This window comes from Pseudophryne corroboree, chromosome 2 (genome assembly GCF_028390025.1).
Source record: "Pseudophryne corroboree isolate aPseCor3 chromosome 2, aPseCor3.hap2, whole genome shotgun sequence".
NCBI lineage: Eukaryota > Metazoa > Chordata > Amphibia > Anura > Myobatrachidae > Pseudophryne > Pseudophryne corroboree.
In genome coordinates this window covers 486901154-486927475 of record NC_086445.1, presented here as the reverse complement: position 1 = coordinate 486927475, position 26322 = coordinate 486901154, and the positions used below count along the sequence as shown (strand labels likewise).

General features: G+C 46.7%; 1 protein-coding gene and 1 pseudogene across 1 annotated transcript in view; both read right to left on the bottom strand.

The window, feature by feature from the left end:
* Nucleotides 1–251: 251 nt before the first annotated feature.
* The window catches only part of LOC135050900 (pinopsin-like), a 68875-nt gene continuing 42804 nt past the window's right edge, over nt 252–26322 (bottom strand). Inside the window, exons 4-5 of the mRNA XM_063957161.1 lie at nt 6807–7046; nt 252–614 (exon numbers count right to left, since the gene is read on the bottom strand). Of these exons, the coding sequence (XP_063813231.1) occupies nt 477–614; nt 6807–7046 (378 nt within the window). The 3' untranslated portion in view covers nt 252–476. The remainder of the gene's footprint in view (nt 615–6806; nt 7047–26322) is intronic.
* On the bottom strand, nt 11904–12023 carry LOC135052254 (5S ribosomal RNA; annotated as a pseudogene).

Below are 26322 nucleotides of genomic sequence, written 5' to 3'. Positions count from 1 at the left end.
TTTCCTGCACGTGCACAGTACAGAAAAGTGTGTGCTGTAACTTACCAAACAGACAGGTGAAATAACTACAGCATATGTACATTTTAACATCCCTTTTGAAATGCAAATATATATTTTATTTGTGTTTATTCTTTGTTTGTACCATTGTTTTTATTTACCATTTTATGTGCTTTGTGGTAGAAGATTGATATTTTGCAATTTGATCACAATAATTTTGTGGACAAACCATATAACCATATTATATTGCACATTATATTACACACTTTATTATAAATTAGATATTTAGTTACTGAGGACTTTTACATAAATAACCCCTCTGCTTTTTCGAATAAATATAACATTAGTTTTAATAATCAATATACTTATTTTTATGAAACAAAATTCAGAGTTTTATTTTATTTCAAGAATGAACCAAAATTATGCTTAAAAAAAAAAATGTTTCTTGCAAAAATTTTTCCTAATGGTCATCAGATCTATCATGCTGGTGTGACCTTGTTCCCACCTCCCTCAGACACTGATGTGACATCTGTACGGCCGCTGGTTGCGCTGGTCTCATCCTCTCCGCCAAATGGATTGCGACCACAGCACAGAAGCTTCATTAAGCAATCTCGAAACTATAACACAAATACATAAATCTGCGGTCAAAATATTACACATAGTCCTAAACTGCAATTTAGTTTTTTTTGCATGTGTTCTCATTATCTCTCATATATATATACATATATATATATGTATACATACATATACACACACACACACACACACACACTTATACTGTACAGTACATATATGTGTGTGAATTTAACATTAAACCAACCACACTACAGTATTCACATATTTACATACGGAGAGAGAGGCCGACTACAGATTACTTTGTGTTACTGTTAGGTGACCATGGAGGCATGGTATATTGTATGTACACATTCAGAATGACAGCATGTTCAGACTGTCAGCATTTATCTTGTGAACATTCACAAAGTGGATTGCCAGAATGCAGACATTCTGAATGTCAACAATAGGATTTTTAATCTAACCCTAATCCTACCTACAACCTAAATCTATTCCAGTGGTTCCCAAACTCTGGGGTCTATTTACTAAGTTTGGATGGAGATAAAGTGGACGGAGATAAAGTACCAACCAATCAGCTCCTGACATTTTTCAAGCATAGCCTGTAAAATGGCAGCTAGGAGCTGGTTGGCTGGTACTTTATCATCACGCAATTTATCACTCTCCAAGCAGTGGCGTATCTACAATGGGTGCAGGGTATGCAATGCACATGGGCTCCTGAGTCCAGAGGGCACACACTGCACCCATCTCTTCTATACTTACCTTTCTGGTGTTCATCGGTCTCAGTGTGCTGGCCCCCTCCTGTCCCGTAGCCGGCAGCGCTGTTAGTGCTCTGAGCGCTAGAGACTCTGGCACAGTGCCAGAGTCTACAATGCTTGTGCAGGTCTCCGGAAAAATGCCCGCTGCGCCATGTTCCTGGACACCTGTGCAAGCACTGTTGTCTCTGGCACTGTGCCAGAGTCTCTAGCGCTCAGAGCACTAACATCGCTGCCGGCTACGGGACAGGAGGGGGCCCACACATGGAGACTACACACGGGTCCCCCCTTCTGTAGATACGCCTCTGTCTCCAAGGCTTGATAAATCTAGGCCTGAGTTTGAAAAATGACAGGAGCTTACAGGCTGGTGCGTTATCACCTTCCGCTTTATCACTTCTCTAGGATTAATACATCTGCCCCTTTATCTCCGTCTACTTTATCTCCATCCAAGGCTTAGTAAATCGACCCCTTAGTCCTCAAGAAGGACTAACAGTTCATGTTGTCCAGGTAACCTGTGGATTTTTAAAACGTGACATTTAGTGATACACAGTGCACCTGCCTGGTGACCTGGAAAACGTGACATTTAGTGGTACACAGTGCACCTGCCGGGTGACCTGGAAAACGTGACATTTAGTGATACACAGTGCACCTGCCTGGTGACCTGGAAACCGTGACATTTAGTGATACACAGTGCACCTGCCGGGTGACCTGGAAAACGTGACATTTAGTGATACACAGTGCACCTGCCGGGTGACCTGGAAAACGTGACATTTAGTGATACACAGTGCACCTGCCGGGTGACCTGGAAAACGTGATATTTAGTGATACACAGTGCACCTGCCGGGTGACCTGGAAAACGTGACATTTAGTGATACACAGTGCACCTGCCGGGTGACCTGGAAAACGTGACATTTAGTGATACACAGTGCACCTGCCTGGTGACCTGGAAAACGTGACATTTAGTGATACACAGTGCACCTGCCGGGTGACCTGGAAAACGTGACATTTAGTGATACACAGTGCACCTGCCGGGTGACCTGGAAAACGTGACATTTAGTGATACACAGTGCACCTGCCGGGTGACCTGGAAAACGTGACATTTAGTGATACACAGTGCACCTGCCGGGTGACCTGGAAAACGTGACATTTAGTGATACACAGTGCACCTGCCGGGTAACCTGGAAAACGTGACATTTAGTGATACACAGTGCACCTGCCGGGTGACCTGGAAAACGTGACATTTAGTGATACAGAGTGCACCTGCCGGGTGACCTGGAAAATGTGACATTTAGTGATACACAGTGCACCTGCCGGGTGACCTGGAAAACGTGACATTTAGTGATACACAGTGCACCTGCCTGGTGAGCTGGAAAACGTGACATTTAGTGATACACAGTGCACCTGCCTGGTGACCTGGAAAACGTGACATTTAGTGATACACAGTGCACCTGCCTGGTGACCTGGAAAACGTGACATTTAGTGATACACAGTCATAGGCGTGCGCAGGGGGGGTGCCTGGTGCTCTCTATGGCCGTCCGCCAGCTCGCTATGCCCACCCACCCCCACTTTCTACACCTGCCCACCCCCTCTCTCTACACCCGCGCCTGCCCTCCACCAGCCGATTTCCTCTCTTCACCTGCCCGCTACGCCCGGTCAGCAGGCTTGGTGATAGGGGAAGAGACACGCCGCTGCAGGGGCAGTAGAGGGTGCATTTGTCAGCTGTACCCGCTACTGAAACCCACATGTGAACAGGACTGCAGGGAAGGAGGGAGTGAAGGAGAGAGAAAAGACAGCAGTAGTTGTCTATGCATGGAGTGGCAGGCGGTAAGGAGCACTCAACTGCGAGCGCACCCACAAGTAATGTCTAATGTATATTATATAATGTATTTGGAGAGGCACTATGTGTCACATAATGTGTGTGGGGGGGGCACTGTGTGGCATATGTGTTTAGGGTGCACTGTGTATTATATAATGTGTTTGGGGGGGACAATGGGGTCTATTAAAGCCGTGGCATAATGTGGTGTAATATGAATTTTGCCTCATACCGTATGGCGTAATGTAAATTTTGGCTCATATCGTGCAGCGTAATGTACATTTTGGCTCATTCTGTGTGGCATAATGTGAATTTTATCTCTTACTGTGTGGCGTAATGTAAATTTCAGCTCATACTGTGCAGCGTAATGTGAATTTTATCTCATACTGTGTGGCATAATGTGAATTTGGCTCATACTGTGTGGCGTAACGTGAATTTTGTCTTATACCATGTGGCGTAATGTGAATTTCGGCTCATACCGTGTGGCATAATGTGAATTTTGCACCAAGGCCCACCACTCTCTAGTTCCACCACTAGGTCGGAGATAGGTTGGGGAAGTGTAAGTAGCGATAGGATGCAGCGGCAGCTAGGACTTATGCCGTAGCGGACAGTCAGTAGTGGCTACTGGTCACACCATTATGTTTAATTTTATTTCTCTGGGGTGTATTGTATCTACTTGTATTATTAGGAACTAGAGAGAAATTAGATTACGACATGTGATTTTACTGAGAGAATGTAAAATGTAAAATAGACATGTCCCTGGGCGATGCGAGACACGCCCAAAAGGCAGTGCTAGACAAGCCCCTCCAGCAGTGCACCCCCTAACAAAATTTGCTGCGCACGCCTATGTACACAGTGCACCTGCCTGGTGACCTGGAAAACGTGACATTTAGTGATACACAGTGCACCTGCCTGGTGACCTGGAAAACGTGACATTTAGTGATACACAGTGCACCTGCCGGGTGACCTGGAAAACATGACATTTAGTGATACACAGTGCACCTGCCGGGTGACCTGGAAAACGTGACATTTAGTGATACACAGTGAACCTGCCGGGTGACCTGGAAAACGTGACATTTAGTGATACACAGTGCACCTGCCTGGTGACCTGGAAAACGTGACATTTAGTGATACACAGTGCACCTGCCTGGTGACCTGGAAAACGTGACATTTAGTGATACACAGTGCACCTGCCGGGTGACCTGGAAAACGTGACATTTAGTGATACACAGTGCACCTGCCCGGGTGACCTGGAAAACGTGACATTTAGTGATACACAGTGCACCTGCCGGGTGACCTGGAAAACGTGACATTTAGTGATACACAGTGCACCTGCCGGGTGACCTGGAAAACGTGACATTTAGTGATACACAGTGCACCTGCCGTGTGACCTGGAAAACGTGACATTTAGTGATACAGAGTGCACCTGCCGGGTGACCTGGAAAACGTGACATTTAGTGATACACAGTGCACCTGCCGGGTGACCTGGAAAACGTGACATTTAGTGATACACAGTGCACCTGCCGGGTGACCTGGAAAACGTGACATTTAGTGATACAGAGTGCACCTGCCGGGTGACCTGGAAAACGTGACATTTAGTGATACACAGTGCACCTGCCGGGTGACCTGAAAAACGTGACATTTAGTGATACACAGTGCATCTGCCGGGTGACCTGGAAAACGTGACATTTAGTGATACACAGTGCACCTGCCGGGTGACCTGGAAAACGTGACATTTAGTGATACACAGTGCACCTGCCGGGTGACCTGGAAAACGTGACATTTAGTGATACACAGTGCACCTGCCGGGTGACCTGGAAAACGTGACATTTAGTGATACACAGTGCACCTGCCGGGTGACCTGGAAAACGTGACATTTAGTGATACACAGTGCACCTGCCTGGTGACCTGGAAAACGTGACATTTAGTGATACACAGTGCACCTGCTGTGATACACAGTGCACCTGCCAGGTGACCTGGAAAATGTGACCTTTAGTGATACACAGTGCACCTGCCGGGTAACCTGGAAAACGTGACGTGTTTGTGCTCCTTGATGACAGAGTTTGGGAGCCACTGCTCTAATCTAACCATAACCCTAATTGCAGCCTAACCCTAATGTAACCCTAAAATCATGTGTCAACATTCTGGTTGTTGACAATTATAGTGGCGACACTATGTAAGTGTTGGCATTAGGACTGTCAGCAACGTTCACATACTGAATAGTGACATGATGACTGTATACCGGCCTTGTCATCAAACCACTACACTGCTACATAGCACTGAGTAAATGGATTTGGATTATTCTTGTGTTTAGAACATAGCTGATTTTATAATACAAAACATAGGGGCAGATGTACTAAGCCTTGGAGAGTAATAAAGTGGAGAGAGATAAAGTACCAGCCAATCAGCTTTTACTGTAACTACGTGTTACAGGCTGTTTGAAAAGTGACAGCTAGGAGCTGCTTGTCTGGTACTTTGGGCTAAATGTAAGACTCGCCGATATGGGTGAGAAGTGGTGTCAGCACACGTTATGTGCACTAATACTGCTTGTCCCCTATGTATTACAACTGCGGTGCATGCAGAATGACAGGGGCGCTATGCAGGGGCAATGTATGTACAGTCAGTGGCACTGACCGTTCCGACAATTGCAGTGATTGATTCCGTCAGCTGCTGGTGTCGTTACCCATACAACACATCCAAGGACAGCGCTGTCTGTCTGCAGTGGGTGCCGCCTCTGGGCTGCATGTGAGATCTCACATGAGTAGCAAGATATCACACGTGCCCAGTGAGCTGGCAGGGAGGAGACACAGCGTATCAGGGGGAGTTATTAGCTTGGCAAAGCAGAAAGCGTTATACCCGCACGATAAGTATGGGTATAATACATTCTCCCCTTTATCTCTCTCCACTTTATCACTCTTCAAAGCTTAGTACATCTGCCCCATAGTTTCCAAAATGCTTATTTGACAGACAGACAGACAGACAGACAGACAGACAGGCAGTTTGTACGGGTGTGCAGCAATAATATCACTAAATCAAGCAACTACTTCATTAATTGCTATGTAATAAACTCTACACCTATTATAATAGTGATAATAATAATAATATTATATAGTGATTCAATTTCTAATACAAAACACAGTTGCTCAGATATCACATATTACATTCTTCTAGCACCTAGAAAAGATTCATTATAAAACAAAGACAAGTGTTTCCCCTGATTGGTTGTGCTACAACAGTCTTAAGTTGGGTACACACTAGACGATATGCCGCTTGATCCGGTGGTTTGGACCGACATATTGGGCACTTCGTCTAGTGTGTGCTCACTATGTTGTTGACGATGCGTGCTTCCGCTGTTCGTCATCCTCGGTTGGTCCTACATTCATGGTCAAAAGGGGATGTCGATGTCGTTAGCAAGGGCCATGTTGCATAGCCTCCGCCGTTGCTTCTCGCATTGGCAAGTGTCTATGCACTTGCCGGCTCCCCTGCCAGTCCCATCGCTGCAATTGTCAGGGTGGGGACCGTATAGTGTGTACCCAGTATTAGATCAGCAGTCCTGAGAGCACATCAATTTGTAGGCATTTGCTATTTACATCTAAAATGTTTTAAATGTTTTTCGCTAGGGGACATTTTCTTTCTAAATCAGTGGATTTATTCATTCTGTAGGTACATACCTGTTTATTCATGAAAATGTAGATGACAGGGTTGTATACAGTGGCTGTTTTGGAGAAGTATGAAGGCATTGATGCTAATGTGGGTTCAATTACAATGTCCTTATTGGATGCCATCACAATAGCAAATGCAGCATAGGGTAACCAGCAGATGAGAAAGGCCAATACCATAGCAATAACCATCCTGGTAACCTCTCGCTCCGCCCGCTGAGTCGTTTCTGAGTCTTTCTGCTGAGCAGCAACCTGTCAAAGTGGACAACAGTTACTATAGGGGATCACAGGGTAATGATTCTATAGCAGCCTGAATTTATTGATTTTATTCATCTGAACTTCATGTCAGTATAAGAGTGCTTGGGGGTTATACAGTGCTGAGTTATGTACCGCCTGCGTATGCAAGCAGAGCGCCTCCGTATGCAATTTAATGTTATCACCAGGGCTTAAAGTGGTCCTGGGGAGCTGGTGGAACTAATTTAACCTGCCACCTCCCCCCTTTTCCCATTATGCAGAGCCAGGGCCTGTGCTAGGATTTTCACATAATGCCTACAGTATTAGTGCTGCCTATACACATAATGCCCACAGTAGTAGTGCCTCTTGCAAATAATACTTACATTAATACTGCCTATATACATAATGCCCACAATAGTAGTGCCTCTTTTACATATAATTCCCACAGTAGTTCCCCATATACACATTTCTACCTCTGTCACTCCAGCAGCTCATCGTCTGTCTCTCCAGCATCTCCATGCACTGTGTCCCTCCAACTGCTTCCCTTCCTCTCTGTGTCTCTCCAGTCCCCTCTCATCTTGTCTTCAGCAGGCACAGAGCCTGCTCCTTTTCGTGGCGCTTCTTCACTTCAGCAGCGGTGACGGCATAACATCACAAATGCTGTGCCAAAAAAAGGAAGCTGCGCTGCCTGCCTATTGACGTTAGTTGGGCGGGATTTTCTGTCGGAATTACTGTGCAGGGATGTGGAGGAGGTAGAACTAGTTCCACCTACCATTACAAGCGATAGAACTCAGTTCCACATTGTATGTCGCCCCCCCCCCCCCCCCCACACACACTATAATCCCTGGTTATCACTCCTATTTACTGTGTACCTCTATTGTGGTACGCAAGAGACTGAGCAAAGATTCCTTACCATAATATGTATGCAGCCTGATATTGCACATCACTATAAAGTGACTAGCCCCCACATGTGCTCTGCTCCACCCTCCTCTCTGTTATTCTGCCCCCCCCCCCTCCTTACATACTTACTCTGTATAGGTAGCAGTTCTTCCTCCTTTCTGGCAGCCGACTAGGGTCTGCCCTGTCTCCCTCACAGTTGGAGCCATTGGAGGGGTGGGGCACATTACATTTTATAAAGATAACTTGCCTACTCCTACTAATATTGTTTCTACCTACTATAGGACACAGAGTGTAATCTGATAAAGGTATTCACCAGAGCTTGCCACATGGAAGAATGGACTTGGTTACTTTACTAACCAGTCACAGCTCCTATAGTATGTTATTGGTGCAGAGTAACAAACATTGCAAGATGTAAAATGCAATATGAAACACAAAAGTGCACACAGTGTACACTTATCACATAAACTGCCTTACACATAACTCCCAACAGGACCCTCTCCAGGAGGGACACAATGCTCTGCTTCTGGACTTTTCTCTTAATTTATGATTGCCGACACCTGTTGAACAGGTTAATGGATAAGAAAGGTGTTTCAGCACAGGTGATGGCAATCAGAAATTAAGAGGACTAGAGCATTCTGTCCCTACTGGAGAGGGTCATGTTGGGAGGTAAGGCTTAAAGAAGCTAAACTAATCTAAGGGTGTGTACACACGGTGAGATTTTCTTTTGATTTTGACTATATAGTCAAAAATCGCAAGAAAAGTTAGTGCAGATCGCAAGGTGAAAGTCACCTTGCGATCCCGATGCGCGGTCCCGCCAGGTCGGCATCGCAAGAAAAGATAGACTGTGCAGGCAAGTCAATCCTTGCTAGATCAGTGTACTATCTAGTTCATCTCACATGTCAATGACATCTCACATAAGCCAAAATCTCACATAAGCCAAAATCGTAAGCACACATAGTCCATATCTCAAGAAAAGTTAGTCAAAATCTGTGCTATCTGGGCTTCAGGGAGTTCAAGGTAAATCGCAAGTGAAAATCGGGCATAGCAAGGATCTCACCATGTGTACACACCCTAAGACTTATCTACCTGAGATAAACTGCCTAACTAAAAGCTAAACTAATCTAAGCAAATGACAAAACCCCTAATGTGGTAAAAGGCTCTGCAGGCACCTGGGGAGTAATCATAAGCACGTGCGTACGCATTGCGGGTAAACTGAACACTGCTACATCTGTATAACGGTACCACAGGAATGCAGGCAGAATCAAGACTGTGCACAGTTGTACGCTAACATCAGCACAAAGAAAACGGAAAAACCAAAAAAGAATAGAGGTGGATGGTTGCGCTGTAAGGATTTACCCTGGGGGTAGTCTAGGAGGTCCCTACAAACTCCAAATGGTAGACCTGAACTGTGAAAGGTAAAGTGACTCCTCCCACTTGGCGCTAATCCAATGCTACACTTTGGCATAAACTTCAGTTTTCACAATAAAATGTAATACAGGTTGAGTATCCCATATCCAAATATTCTGAAATACGGAATTTTTTGAGTGAGAGTGAGTTAGTGAAACCTTTGTTTTCTGATGGCTCAATGTACACAAACTTTGTTTAATACAAAAAGTTATTAAAAATATTGTATTAAATGACCTTCAGGCTGTGTGTATAAGGTGTATATGAATTGTGTGAATGTACACACACTTTGTTTAATGCACAAAGATATTAAAAATATTGGCTAAAATGACCTTCAGGCTGTGTGTATAAGGTGTATATGAAACAAATGTATTCTGTGCTTAGACTTAGGTCCCATCACCATGATATCTCATTATGGTATGTAATTATTCCAAAATACGGAAAAATCCGATATCCAAAATACCTCTGGTCCCAAGCATTTTGGATAAGGGATACTCAACCTGTATATACCAATAGGATATAAATAAAATATAGATTTAATGCTGCACAATGGTTAAAAAGTGAGACAAAAAGAGGACACAACATGGGAAACAGAATCCTACCAAGATGGCAATCGGAGCCGCAGGTGTTATGAATGCAAGGTATTTCCCGGGAACAATACCCTGCATGTGGCTCCGTCAGGTGTGTTCCCCAAATGGTCCCTTTCACAGTCTGGATGTCCTGGAAGTCTGAAGGCACTGGAAGGCAGGCGCCAACGCGTTTTGGGACGTCAAGGTCCCTTTTTCAAGGCTGTAACAATACAGCCTTGAAAAAGGGACCTTAACGTCACCTTTCTTATCCATTAACCATCTCACTTTTTAACCATTGTGCAGCATTAAATCTATATTTTATTTATATCCTATTGGTATATATTACATTTTATTGTGAAAATGGAAGTTTATGCCAAAGTGTAGCATTGGATTAGCACCAAGTGGGAGGAGTCACTTTACCATTCACAAAGAAAATTGAGCTCACAGACACCAGAGGCAAACGGGCATAGGGAGTTATTCAGAGGTGAACGCAGATGGATGCATATGCAGCCAGATCTGAGTTCATCTCTGCACATGCTGAGGGCTGCCCAGCACAGGGCAAAGCCATCCAGCATGTGTGAGGCCACCTCCCGATGCATCCGCAATCTAATTGTGAACGCATCGGATCTAAGGTTGACCCCTGGGCAAAGAGGGTGCATGTGATGTCATACAGCCGCCCCAAAAGTGGTCCTGACCCACCCCTGTAGCCCTGGGCCACCCACCCCCACAATGATGCATCGCCGCTCCAAAACGTCTGCCGCTGTCTATCACATTGCATTCGCTTCCATCGGGGATGTGTGTGGCTGCTGCGCATGCGCGCTTGCCACCATCGGCAAACTGCGCATGAGCGGCCGGGTCTGAATGACCCTCATAGTCAGGAAATGGGCCAAGTCAGTATTCACCAGAGACAGCCAGACAGAGTCAGGAAACAGACCAGATCAGTAATCACCAGGATGGATGCAATACAAGAGCAAAGTCTGAGGCACAGCAAGACCAAACTACTAACATGAAGACAGAGTATTATGCTTGTACGATACAACGGACGATATTGAACGGACGATATATAGTTTGTGGATTTATGGATGTGTAGAAACAATATGTCTTTGAATGACGTCATTCACAAACATTTTGCCCTGAAGCACAGCCGATGCATGATATATCATCAGGTGCTGTACATCAGTGCATCTGGCTGTGTGTACGAGTGACCCAACAACTGCCCGTTCACTTGCTGCAGGTGACTGACATCTCAAATGGGCAGTCAAATACAAATGCCAACCCAGTTGTGATGTCAGCGCAGGCACATCGAGTGGCCGATTAGTAAGTGTGTACATACCTCCCAACATGACCCTCTCCAGTAGGGACAGAATGCTCTGCTTCTGGACTTTTCTCTTAATTTAAGATTGCCGTCACCTGTGTTGAACTAGTTAATGGATAAGAAAAGCGTTACAGCACAGGTGATGGCAATCATAAATTAAGAGAAAAATCTAGGCGCAGAGCATTCTGTCCCTCCTGGAGAGGGTCATGTTGGGAGGTATGTGTGTATGCTTACCAGAATCGGCCTCTCAGTTGGCAGATATGGCAGTCTGAAAAAGCCAACACTAGAAAGTTGGGAAGTAGACTCTTGTGTGGGAGCACTCTAATTCAGAGGATTAAGTATTAGTAATCAATACTGATAAAACATACCTTTATTAATTAATTATTAAAAAGTAATTATAGGAGTAAATTATGCGTGAATAGTCAAACTACGCGAAAATATAATACTGATATAGGTATAATTCTTGTGGTTTTAGATACCACAATAAATGCCGGAAATCCAAATATATGGGCAGTTAGGCTTACTATCACATGATCACAGTAACATCTTTGTGTAGTATATGACCATCATTTGTTCTGCAAATATCCATTCAGGATTATTTTAACGCAGAAAATGAAATCATAGGTCATACAGAACCGAATGCCAAATGGTATTTTTTGAGGATGACTCTAGATCGGGCGGAGGAATTTTTTGCAGTACCAGGGTGTTCCAGGGTGGTCTCCCATCCGAGTACTGACCCGGCCCTCCACTGCTTGGCTTCCAAGATCAGACGAGATCGGGCATCTCCAGTGGGGTAAGTCCGCAACTATTTGATCTGCCTGTTCAGTCAATCCTAATACTTGTGCCGCAACCAACATGTATTCAAATAGATATAAATCAATTGTATATTGAATATCAAAATTGTATGTAGTAATCTATTTGATAAGTGATAATAAGGCAATTATCCAAATACCATATGTAATAATCCCATACAGAGGCAGTCTGCAAACAGGCAAACACAATATTTCAGGTGCACCAACATGGGGATAGCTAGAGATTAGTTTGCCCAGGTTAGTATATTCCAATGGTTAAAACCAGATAGACTGGAATAAGTGTAGTTTTAATTCACAATTAGAGGTGTAAACTAATCCAATCAGGGTGCCAAACCCTTCATGAAATTAGAGCATACTTGCCTACCTGACCCTCTCCATGAGGGAGAAAATGCTCTGTTCCTGGACTTTCCTGGTAATGTATGATTGCCATCACCTCTGGTGAAACACCTTTCTTATCAATTAACTAGCTCACCACAGGTGATGGCAATCATACATTACCAGGAAAGTCCAGGAACAGAGCATGTTCTCCCTCATGGAGAGGATCAGGTAGGCAAGTATGAATTAGAGTGCTTTACACTAACAGAAAACCTTAATCCTATACCTAACCCAGCGCAAACTAGCAGATGTGAGACTAATTTCCTATTATACGGGTGCACACCATGTTGGTTTTCATTTAAACCTGTGAGTGGCCTGATTGATGTGTCCACAGAAGCAATTTTATCCATTGCTGAGCAACTGCTGCAGTACAACAATGACAAATTGTCCAATGCCGATTACCCTTTACTAAAGGGTGATTGTCACGGTCCTGACTAAAAGGGACATGTCATTGGAGTTTCTATAATGGGTGAAGTGTGTGCAAGGCACACGGGCCCCCACCCCGCACACACTGCACCCATTTGCTTAATACTTACCTCTCTGAAGTCCCCCGTCGAAGCCATCCCTTTTTCATCAGCGAAATAGAGTTTGAACACTAGGGGGAACAAACTATTGCGCCTGCTGAAAACCCCAGAAAGATGGCATGGTGGGCATTTTTCCGGAGTTTTGCGCATGCACAGTAGCAAAATCTTTGGGAAAATGGCCACCGCGCCGTGTTCCTGGAGGTTTGCGCATGCGCAATAGAGTCTGGTCTCAGACTCTGTTACCGCTGCGGAGAAGGATGGCACCGCTGGGGGACCCAGGAAAGGTAAGTATTAAATGCTGTGCCTCAGTCAGAGAGGAGGGGGCCCCTGAAGCAGAAGGCTGCACACGGGCCTCCTCCTCTCTTAAAACGTCCCAGGGACATGTACTAAGCAGTGATAAAAGTGGAGAAGTGAGCCGGTAGAGAAGTTGCCCATGGCAACCAATCAGCTTTGACATAACATTTATAATTTGCATACTATAAAAATATACAGAGCAGCTGATTGGGTACCATGGACAACCTCTCCACTTTTATCACTGCTTAGTACATGCCCCCCTAAATCACTCATGTTCTATGACTTGCCTCAGTATTTGCTGCAAGCCTGCATCTGCTCTCTAGCTCAGTATATGCTGCAAACCTGCACCTGCTTCACAGTTCAGCACACAAGCTGCAGTATAAACTCCTAATCAAGGGGCAGATGTATTAACCTGGAGAAGACATAGGGAAATGATAAACCAATGATAAATTCAAGGTGATAAACGCACCAGCCAATCAGCTCCAATATGTAAATTAACAGGAGCTGATTGGCTGGTGCATTTATCACCTTGCATTTATCACTCTTTATCACTTCCTTATGCCTTCTCCAGGTTAATACATCTGCCCCTTAATCACCTGTGTGAGAATTCCTCTGTTCAGCATCTGATTCTTGCAGGCTTGCATAGTGCTCTGGTTCTTGGTGTTTAGGCTTCAGTTTTTCCCGGCCTGACCTGAAGTACTGCTGTGATAGGTTCTGATCACCTGACCATGAGCCATCCACTCCTGAGCCAGGCAGAGACTCCCTGAATCACCTGACTCTATCCGCCAATCGTCAAGCACCAATGGGTATAAGTAAGAAGACCTGAGTTTTAGAATCTGCCAGTTCCATGAATCACACAGCTCAGTGTGTGAGCCTAGTAGATGAGCTTCCCAGAGTTTACAGATATTACCTTAGTACCTGCAATCCTTTGTACCTTTGCATTCCACTCTGGTTCCAGTCTGGTTGCATGCCAATCCAGATCCAGTCTGGTTGCAATTCAGTTCCAGTCTGGTTGAACGCCAGTCCGATTGCACTCAAGTACGGTTTCAGTCCAGTTGCATTCCAAACTGGTTCCAGACTGGTTGCACTTCAGCTCAGTTCCAGTCCAGTTGTATTTTAATCCGGTTTGTCGTGTTCCAGTTCGGTTGCATTTCAATCTAGTTCCAGTCCTGTTTTCCCAGTGCCAGCTTGGTCAGCCCTACAGTTTGGTTCTTATCCAGAAGTGTAGTTGGTTCCAGCTGAACATTGCTCAACATTGGTCCTGTTACCCTACCGGATTCTGCCACTCTAGCCTTCTGTGTTTCTTAACAAGTAAGGAGAGTATTATATTATTACCCACAGTATCCATCCAGTACTCACCTGTTTAATCCACTACTACACTCCTCCCTACTACATTCACCATCCTGTCATCAACACCAAAGTCCCCGGTTTTCAGTGGTTAGGATACGGCTCTCTCTGCCGAGACCCGAGTTTGACTCCCGGTCAGGATTGTTCTTTACCTCTCCATCGCACTGTTTTCTTCAGACTAGCCAACTCAGCACATAGGTAGTCATTCCGAGTTGATCGCTAGCTGCATTTGTTTGCAGCGCAGCGATCAGGCTGAAAGACGGCAGTTCTGCGCATGCATATGCAACGTACAGGCACAACGAATGATGCAGTTTTGCACAGGGTCTAGCGATGCATTTCAGTTGCACTGGTTGCCGCAGAGTGATTGACATGAAGTGGACGTTTCTGGGTGGCCACTGACCGTTTTCAGGGAGTGTTCGGAAAAACGCAGGCATGCCAGGGAAAACGCAGGCGTGGCTGGGCGAACGCTTGGCGGGTGTGTGACGTCAAATCCGGAATTGATCGCAAGAACTGAGTAGGTTTTGAGCTACTCTGAAACTACACAAAAAATTACACTATCAGTGGGCGGCGGCATAGCGTTTGCACGGCTGCTAAAAACTGCTAGCGAGCGATCAACGGAATGACCCCCATAGTCCTCCAGTTATCCACACAGACTTCACATAGACTCTGGGTTCACAAAACAAACAGTCATGACAGTGATTTAATTTCTAGGTTTATGACCATTCACCCTAACTCTCACAATATACACTTGATTTTTCTGCTTTATCTGTTTTGGATGCCTCATCCATCAGAGGATCACAAATCACTTCCAAGGGAGAACACATAGGTTTTTGAAGACCCTAAACCACTCATATAAAGAATCATTCCCCTTTGGTTGAGGAGTTTGGTTTGCAATAGCATATCTTCGTCCTACATAGTATCAAAGCCATGGTGTAGACCACCTAATATCGATAATGTGCAGTAAAATTTGCAAACCACTGAAACACACATTTACATCCCTCCTTTTTATAGTTTATGCACAACAGGTGTTCGGGTGCAAATCAGTGTAGCCAGTGTTATATGCAGGGACGAAAGGGTAAATGCAACAGCATGGAAAACACATGCAATGTTATGGGCCTGCTTCCGATTTGTACGGTAACATACAAACAAAATGCAAATGACGCAGGAGGCATGTGTAGGAAATAAACACCCCCTGCTGCATTTGCATTTGATCCGAGTGCTGTGTCCTTAGATACAGCATTGGATCACCATTGTGACAATCAAGACCAGCGGAGCCTTATTCAGACTGACCATCGTAACCATACTGCCAGGTCCAGGATGTTTGTGTCCAACAACACAGACCCTGGTCTCAGCATGCCTACAAAACTGGGACAATTTGTAGAACAGTCCCAGTTGCCGCCCCCACTCTGCACCCCAAACACCACAGCAATTCAATTATGCTGTGGCTAAGGGAGGTGGGAACGATCATGCAAGGCCCGTTCTGCGCAGACCCTGAAACTTCAGATTAGTACGCAAGTAATCATGCTTATGTACTAATCAGAATCAGGTCCTGTGTGACAAAGTCCTGGAAGTTGGGATTGGGCCTGGAAACTCAAACAGACCTGGTGATGAAGTGTGATTTGGTCATCCTGAGATGAGTCATAATGGACAACAGGCTTCTTGCACTACTGTACATAATGACAGCACCTAAACCATGTTGGGAGTCATCTGCAGAAATCATATCTGGAAGGTGTACATCAGGCGTTAGAGGATGATCTGCCCAAGGATATTTCTGACAAGGCCAGACAATACCTGTCTCACATATGCACTGCTGCCTATTACATTCAGGAGGCGTCCTCTGAGGTGAGGGTTCTGGCAGCTAAAGTATCATCCACGTCTGTTCTGGCTCGCCACATACTGTGGTTAAGGTCATGGAAAGTGGATTTGGATTCCAAGCAGACCTTGGAGTTGCTCCCCTTTACTGAGGCTATTTTATTTGGAGAGTACCTGAATAAAATAGTGTCTGAATTAACAGCTGCTAAGACTGCTTTTCTTCCTCCTACTAATCCTTCTGCTCAGAAGGCAAAGACTACCACTTTTTGTTCCTTTCAACCTCAAGGGAAAGCCAAGGGTCAGTCTTACCCCAGACAGTCTCGTGCTCCCAAGACCACCAAACCCAAAATGAAACAGTCCTGGGCAGCCCGTCAGCCTGCTTCAAAACAAGACAAGCCTGCTGCATGACGGGGCAGGCCTCCCCCTGGAAGGCCTACTTCTACAGTTCGCCCGGGTCTGGTTAAAGACCACTTCAGATGCTTGGGTACTGGAAGTTGTTTCTCACGGGTACGCTGTCTCCTTCAAGAGACGTCCCCCTCACCAGTTCTGCACTACGGTACTCCCTTTGGACCCGTTTAAGGCGCAGGCTCTGCAAACAGTGGTAGGTTCTCTCATGAGTACAGTAGTCGTTGTGGCGGTACCTCAGTCCCAGCATGGTAGAGGCTATTATTCTACCCTGTTTCTTGTGCAGAAACCTAATGGGTCTTTTCAGCCTATACTCAACCTCAAGTCACTGAACAAATTTGTGAGGGTAGCCAAGTTTCGTATGGAAACGTTGCGCTCTATTGTGCTGGCGATGGTACCCGGAGATTACCTAGTATCCCTGGATATACAGGATGCTTATCTGTATATTCCTATTGCCATATCGCATCAGCAGTTCCTGTGGTTTGCTATTGGCGACAGTCACTACCAATTCCAGGCTCTGCCGTTCGGACTGGCCATGCCTCCTCGGATCTTCACCAAGGTTATTGCCGTGATGATGGCGCACCTCCGTCGCCAGGGAGTCAGAATCCTGCCGTACTTGGACGACCTGCTGATTCTGGCGAGTTCTCACGATGACCTCCTCAGTCATCTACAATTGACGGAGAGTTCCTTACAAGCCCACGGATGGCTGATCAATTGGAAGAAGCCCTCGCTGGTCCCAGCTCAGAGCATGGTGCACCTAGGGGCGCTTCTGGACACACACAGTCAAAGACTGTTCCTGTTTACAGTCAAGGTCCTGAAAATCCTGGACAGGATAAGACACTTCATCTGTCACCCCAGAGTGTCGATTCACTCGGCAATGCAGGTACTTGGCCTGATGGTGTCGACGTTCGACATGGTGGAGTATGCTCAGTTTCATTCCCGCCCTCTGCAACGATTAATTCTCTCAAGTGGGATGGCCTACCCCATCGGATCAGATCCCAAAGGATCTTGTTGACTCCAGAGGTTTATTTGTTGCTGACCTGGTGGCTCCAGGACCAGCAATTGGATCCCCGACTGGGTCCTCCTGACGACGGATGCCAGTCTGAGGGGATGGAAAATTATGTTGGAGCAACACTCTTTTCAGGGTCGGTGGACCAAGGAAGAATCACTCCTTCCAATAAACATCCTAGAGCTGAGGGCAGTGTTCAATGCATTATCAATTGCCCTGCCTCTGGTACGGAACAGACCAGTCCAGGTACGGTCAGACAACGCCATGACAGTGGCATACATAAACCATCAAGGCGGCACTCAAAGCCGCATGGCTATGAAGGAAGTGTCAAAAATCCTTTTTGTTGGGCAGAATGGGAACTGCCAAGTATATCGGCAGTGTTCATTTCGGGTGTCATGAACTGGGAAGCGAACTACCTCAGTCGCAAGAACGAACACGCCTGAGAGTGGAGTCTTCATCCAGAAGTCTTTCAACTCCTAGTGGATAGGTGGGGTCTACCGGATGTAGACCTAATGGCGTCTCAACACAATCACAAGGTTACCGTCTTCGGATCAACTACAAGGGATCCTCAAGCAGCATTCGTGGATGCACTGGCAATTCCATGTAACTTTCAGCTGCCTTACGTGTTCCCTCCAGTGTCGCTCCTGCCCTGGGTTCTACGGAAGTTCAAACAGGAAGGAGGAATGCTGCTTCTATTGACTTCAGCGTGGCCCAGACGGCATTGGTTCTCAGACCTGCAGGGTCTATCAATGGGGCAGCCCCTTCTACTTCCTCAACGACCAGACCTCCTCGTACAGGGTTCTTGTCTCTAACTAGACCTGGCTAGACTTGCTTTGACAGCATGGCTCTTGAAGCATCACTCATGAGAGCCAAACGATTTTCAGAGGTGGTTATTCAAATGTTGAAAGCCGGTAAACTGGCATCTGCCCGGATTTATTATAGGGTTTGGAATTCTTACTTCACTTGGTGGGCTGAGAAGAATTACGATGTCCATAGATTCAGAACTTCCAGGATACTGGCGTTTCTGCAAAGAGGCCTGGACTTAGGTCTTCGTCTGGCCTCCCTCACTCTCTGCAAGAGTCTCCATTTGAACCTCTTGAAACGGTGGACCTTAACTGGCTCACAGCCAAGGTTTTGTTCTTGCTGGCTATTGCTTCTGCAAGATGGGTGTCAGACTCAGGCGCTTTGTCCTGTCGTCCGCCCTTTCTCATATTCCACCAGGACCGGGCAGTTCTACGAACTTGCCCAGGTTATTTGCCCAAGGTGGTGTCATCTTTTCACCTTAACCAAGAGATTGTGGTTGCAGCCATTGTCTCTTTGGATTTGTCCACCAAAGAACGTTCTTTGGATATGGTTAGGGCTCCCCGTATCTATGTGGAGAGGACAGCCTCTATCAGGAGGTCGGATTCCCATTTTGTTTTGTTTGGTTTTCACAAACGTGGCTGGCCTGCGAATAAGCAAACCTTGGCCAGGTGGATTAGAATGGTGATTGCACAAGCTTATGCGCAGTCTGGACTCCCAGCTCCTGCGGCAGTTAAAGCCCATTCTATTTGGTCTATTGGCCCTTCTTGGGCGGCCCGCCGTGGTGTGTCCCCAGATCAATTGTGCAAGTCGACTATGTTAGGTTCTATGCCTTTGATCCTTCCACCTCCCAGGATGCTTTCTTTGGACGCCGGGTTCTCTTACCCGCTAAGGCATGTCCCCTCACTTGAAGAACTGCTTTAGGACATCCTTGATGTATTCCCTGTGGAATACAGGGTACCCCGCTGCAGAAAAGGAGAGTTATGGTAGACATACCATGGTTAACTCTCTTTCTGTGAGATACACTGGGTTCCACAGGGCACCCACCCTGACACACCTAGCTTCTTTGGGTTGTCTGGCATTAGCTACTGGTACCCTCTCCTGTCGTGAGATTGTGGTTCTATGTGACTAACATCTGCCTTCTCTTTTACCTGCTACTGCATTGGACTGGTTAATGAAACTGAACTCTCAGTGCCTAGAGGCGGGGTTATAGAGGCCCCATTGCATCCTGGGACAGTCTAAGCTTTGCCTGATGGTGCATCTGGATCCAAGATCCCACTCTACACCCCGATGTATTCCCTGTTGAACCCAGTGTACCTCGCAGAAAGAGAGATAACCTTGGTAAGTCTACCGTAACTCTCCTTATTTGTTTATCACATCCAGCTCTTTTAGCGCTGTTTTATATTCTTTTTGTACTATTAAATTAGGACTGACTATCCCTTCATTCAGCTGCTCACAGTGAAATCAATTAATTTTCAGCGCCAGACCTATTACCTTGGTAATTCATTTTTGTGTATTCTAACAGCTTTGGTCTGATAATATCCAGTCTTGTTTTTTCACTGTGTGTGTTCCAGATTGCAAAGCACTGCAGACTATGGGGTATATTTCCAAAGATTCGTGTTTTGCCCGTTTTGAAGGGTGTTTGAACTCGAATGTTATCGGGTGCATTTTACTGCAACTTTTTGAATCCTGATATGATCATTCACTAAGCTGCCAAGTTTTACACAATCGTTTTTTCCGATGTCGATGTGATTCGTAATATCAGGCAGTGTTTTACGGGAGTGATGAGTAAAACACTGCCTGACAAAACACAGGGAATCCCGGCCGGATCTGTGAGATCCGTGCAGGGCTTCATTGTGTACCTTAAAAAGTTGATTAAAGTGTTTAAAAATCTGAAAAAAATTGCGTGGGGTCCCCCCTCCTAAGCACAACCAGCCTCGGGCTCTTTGAGCCGGTCCTGCTTGAAAAAATATGGGGGGGGAAATGACAGGGGACCCCCATATTTAATCAACCAGCACCGGGCTCTGCACCTGGTCCTGGTTCCAAAAATATGGGGGACAAAAAGTGTAGGGGTCCCCCGTATTTCTGAAACCAGCACCGGGTTCCACTAGCTGGGGAGATAATGCCACAGCCGGGGGACACTTTGATATCGGTCCCTGCGGCCGTGCTATTAAAACCCCAACTAGTCACCCCTGGCCGGGGTACCCTGGAGGAGTGGGACCCCTTCAATCAAGGGGTCCCCCCCTCCAGCCACCCAAGGGCCAGGGGTGAAGCCCGAGGCTGTCCCCCCCATCCAAGGGCGGCGGATGGGGGGCTGATAGCCTTGTGTGAAATTGTGAATAATAAGAATTTACTTACCGATAATTCTATTTCTCGTAGTCCGTAGTGGATGCTGGGGACTCCATAAGGACCATGGGGAATAGCGGCTCCGCAGGAGACTGGGCACAAAAGTAAAGCTTTAGAACTACCTGGTGTGCACTGGCTCCTCCCCCTATGCCCCTCCTCCAAGCCTCAGTTAGGATACTGTGCCCGGACGAGCGTACACAATAAGGAAGGATTTTGAATCCCGGGTAAGACTCATACCAGCCACACCAATCACACCATATAACTTGTGATCTAAACCCAGTTAACAGCATGATAACAGAGGAGCCTCTAGAAAAGATGGCTCACTACAGCAATAACCCGATTTTTTTTTTTTTTTTTTTTTGTAACAATAACTATGTACCAGTATTGCAGACAATCCGCACTTGGGATGGGCGCCCAGCATCCACTACGGACTACGAGAAATAGAATTATCGGTAAGTAAATTCTTATTTTCTCTGATGTCCTAGTGGATGCTGGGGACTCCGTAAGGACCATGGGGATTATACCAAAGCTCCCAAATGGGCGGGAGAGTGCGGATGACTCTGCAGCACCAAATGAGAGAACTCCAGGTCCTCCTCAGCCAGGGTATCAAATTTGTAGAATTTTACAAACGTATTTGCTCCTGACCAAGTAGCTGCTCGGCAAAGTTGTAAAGCCGAGACCCCTCGGGCAGCCGCCCAAGATGAGCCCACCTTCCTTGTGGAATGGGCTTTTACAGATTTTGTCTGTGGCAGGCCTGCCACAGAATGTGCAAGCTGAATTGTACTACAAATCCAACGAGCAACAGTCTGCTTAGAAGCAGGAGCACCCAGCTTGTTGGGTGCATACAGAATAAACAACGAGTCAGATTTTCTGACTCCAGCCGTCCTGGAAACCTATATTTCCAGGGCCCTGACAACGTCTAGCAACTTGGAGTCCTCCAAGTCCCTAGTAGCCGCAGGCACCACAATAGGTTGATTCAGGTGAAACGCTGAAAACCACCTTAGGGAGAAACTGAGGACAAGTCCTCAATTCCGCCCTGTCCGAATGGAAAATCAGATGAGGGCTTTTACAGGATAAAGCCGCCAATTCTGACACGCACCTGGCCCAGGCCAGGGCCAACAGCATGACCACTTTCCATGTGAGATATTTTAACTCCACATATTTAAGTGGTTCAAACCAATGTGACTTTTGGAACCCAAAAACTACATTTAGATCCCAAGGTGCCACTGGAGGCACAAAAGGAGGCTGTATATACAGTACCCCTTTCACAAACGTCTGAACTTCAGGGACTGAAGCTAGTTCTTTTTGGAAGAAAATTGACAGGGCCGAAATTTGAACCTTAATGGACCCCCATTTCAGGCCCATAGACACTCTTGTTTGCAGGAAATGTAGGAATCGACCTAGTTGAAAATTCCTCCGTCGGGGCCTTACTGGCCTCGCACCACGCAACATATTTTCGCCAAATGCGGTGATAATGTTTTGCGGTTATATCTTTCCTGGCTTTGATCAGGATAGGAATGACTTCATCCGGAATGCCTTTCTCCTTCAGGATCCGGCGTTCAACCGCCATGCCGTCAAACGCAGTCGCGGTAAATCTTGGAACAGACAGGGTCCTTGCTGGAGCAGGTCCCTTCTTAGAGGTAGAGGCCACGGATCCTCCGTGAGCATCTCTTGAAGTTCCGGTTACCAAGTCCTTCTTGGCCAATCTGGAGCCCGAATATAGTGCTTACTCCTCTCCATCTTATAATTCTCAGTACCTTGGGTATGAGAGGCAGAGGAGGGAACACATACACTGACTGGTACACCCACTGTGTTACCAGAGCGTCTACAGCTATTGCCGGAGGGTCCCTTGACCCGGCGCAATACTTGTCGAGTTTTATAAACATGTGGAAGACTTCTGGGTGAAGTCCCCACTTGCTGACAGTGCTATCACATGATTTTCCGCCCAGCGAAGAATCCTTGCAGCTTCTGCCATTGCCCTCCTGCTTCTTGTGTCACCCTGTCTGTTTACGTGGGTGACTGCCGTGATGCTGTCCGAATGGATCAACTCCGGGTGACCTTGAAGCAGAGGTCTTGCTGAGCTTAGAGCATTGTAAATGGCCCTTAGCTTCAGGATATTTATGTGAAGTGATGTCTCCAGGCTTGACCATAAGCTCTGGAAATTCCTTCCCTGTGTGACTGCTCCCCAGCCTCGCAGGCTGGCATCCGTGGTCACCAGGACCCAGTCCTGAATGTCGAATCTGCGGCCCTCTAGAAGATGAGCACTCTGCAACCACCACAGGAGAGACACCCTTGTGCTTGGTGACAGGGTTATCCGCTGATGCATCTGAAGATGCGACCCGGACCATTTGTCCAGCAGGTCCCACTGGAAAGTTCTTGCGTGGAATCTGCCGAATGGGATTGCTTCGTAGGAAGCCACCATTTTCCCCAGAACCCTTTCATTGATGTACTGAGACTTGGCTCGGTTATAGGAGGTTCCCGACTAGCTCGGATAACTCCCAGACTTTCTCCTCCAGGAGAAACACCTTTTTCTGGACTGTGTCCAGGATCATCCCTAGGAACAGACGACGAGTCGTCGGAATCAGCTGCGATTTTGGAATATTGAGAATCCAATCGTGCTGCCGCAACACTACCTGAGATAGTGCTACACCGACCTCCAACTGTTCCCTGGATCTTACCCTTATCAGGGAATCGTCCAAGTAAGGGATAACTAAAATTCCCTTCCTTCGAAGGAGTATCATCATTTCGGCCATTACCTTGGTAAAGACCCGGGGTGCCGTGGACCATCCATACGGCAGCGTCTGAAACTGATAGTGACAGTTCTGTACCATAAACCTGAGGTACCCTTGGTGAGAAGGGTAAATTGGGACATGAAGGTAAGCATCCTTGATGTCCCGAGACATCATGTAGTCCCCTTCTTCCAGGTTCGCAATCACTGCTCTGAGTGACTCAATCTTGAATTTGAACCTCCGTATGTAAGTGTTCAAGATTTTAGATTTAGAATCGGTCTCACCGAGCCGTCCGGCTTCGGTACCACAACAGTGTGGAATAATACCCCGTTCCCTGTTGCAGGAGGGGTACCTTGATTATCACCTGCTGGGAATACAGCTTGTGAATGGCTTCCAAAACTGCCTCCCTGTCAGAAGGAGACATCGGTAAAGCCGACTTTAGGAAACGGCGAGGGGGAGACGTCTCGAATTCCAATTTGTACCCCTGAGATATCACCTGAAGGATCCAGGGGTCTACTTGCGAGTGAGCCCACTGCGCGCTGAAATTCATTGAGACGGGCCCCCACCGTGCCTGATTCTGCTTGTAAAGCCCCAGCGTCATACTGAGGGCTTGGCAGAGGCGGGAGAGGGCTTCTGTTCCTGGGAACTGGCTGATTTCTGCAGCCTTTTTCCTCTCCCTCTGTCACGGGGCAGAAATGAGGAACCTTTTGCGCGCTTGCCCACGAAAAGACTGCGCCTGATAATACGGCGTCTTCTTATGTTGAGAGGCGACCTGGGGTACAAACGTGGATTTCCCAGCTGTTGCCGTGGCCACCAGGTCTGAAAGACCGACCCCAAATAACTCCTCCCCTTAATAAGGCAATACTTCCAAATGCCGTTTGGAATCCGCATCACCTGACCACTGTCGTGTCCATAACCCTCTACTGGCAGAAATGGACAACGCACTTAGACTTGATGCCAGTCGGCAAATATTCCGCTGTGCATCACGCATATATAGAAATGCATCTTTTAAATGCTCTATAGGCAATAATATACTGTCCCTATCTAGGGTATCAATATTTTCAGTCAGGGAATCCGACCACGCCAACCCAGCACTGCACATCCAGGCTGAGGCGATTGCTGGTCGCAGTATAACACCAGTATGTGTGTAAATACATTTTAGGATACCCTCCTGCTTTCTATCAGCAGGATCCTTAAGGGCGGCCATCTCAGGAGAGGGTAGAGCCCTTGTTCTTACAAGCGTGTGAGCGCTTTATCCACCCTAGGGGGTGTTTCCCAATGCACCCTAACCTCTGGCGGGAAAGGATATAATGCCAATAACATTTTAGAAATTATCAGTTGTTATCGGGGGAAACCCACGCATCATCACACACCTCATTTAATTTCTCAGATTCAGGAAAACTACAGGTAGTTTTTCCTCACCGAACATAATACCCCTTTTTGGTGGTACTCGTATTATCAGAAATGTGTAAAACATTTTTCATTGCCTCAATCATGTAACGTATGGCCCTACTGGAAGTCACATTTGTCTCTTCACCGTCGACACTGGAGTCAGTATCCGTGTCGGCGTCTATATCTGCCATCTGAGGTAACGGGCGCTTTAGAGCCCCTGACGGCCTATGAGACGTCTGGACAGGCACTAGCTGAGTAGCCGGCTGTCTCATGTCAACCACTGTCTTTTATACAGAGCTGACACTGTCACGTAATTCCTTCCAACAGTTCATCCACTCAGGTGTCGACCCCCTAGGGGGTGACATCACTATTACAGGCAATCTGCTCCGTCTCCACATCATTTTTCTCCTCATACATGTCGACACAAACGTACCGACACACAGCACACACACAGGGAATGCTCTGATAGAGGACAGGACCCCACTAGCCCTTTGGGGAGACAGAGGGAGAGTTTGCCAGCACACACCAGAGCGCTATATATATACAGGGATAACCTTATATAAGTGTTTTTCCCCTTATAGCTGCTGTATTTTTAATATTGCGCGTAATTAGTGCCCCCCTCTCTTTTTTAACCCTTTCTGTAGTGTAGTGACTGCAGGGGAGAGCCAGGGAGCTTCCCTCCAACGGAGCTGTGAGGGAAAATGGCGCCAGTGTGCTGAGATAGGCTCCGCCCCCTTCTCGGCGGCCTTATCTCCCGTTTTTCTGTGTATTCTGGCAGGGGTTAAATTCATCCATATAGCCCAGGAGCTATATGTGATGCATTTTTTGCCATCAAAGGTGTTTTTATTGCGTCTCAGGGCGCCCCCCCCCAGCGCCCTGCACCCTCAGTGACCGGAGTGTGAAGTGTGCTGAGAGCAATGGCGCACAGCTGCAGTGCTGTGCGCTACCTTGGTGAAGACAGGACGTCTTCTGCCGCCGATTTTCCGGACCTCTTCTGTCTTCTGGCTCTGTAAGGGGGCCGGCGGCGCGGCTCTGGGACCTATCCATGGCTGGGCCTGTGATCGGTCCCTCTGGAGCTAATGTCCAGTAGCCTAAGAAGCCCAATCCACTCTGCACGCAGGTGAGTTCGCTTCTTCTCCCCTTAGTCCCTCGATGCAGTGAGCCTGTTGCCAGCAGGTCTCACTGAACATAAAAAACCTAAAACTAAACTTTTCACTAAGCAGCTCAGGAGAGCCCCTAGTGTGCACCCTTCTCATTCGG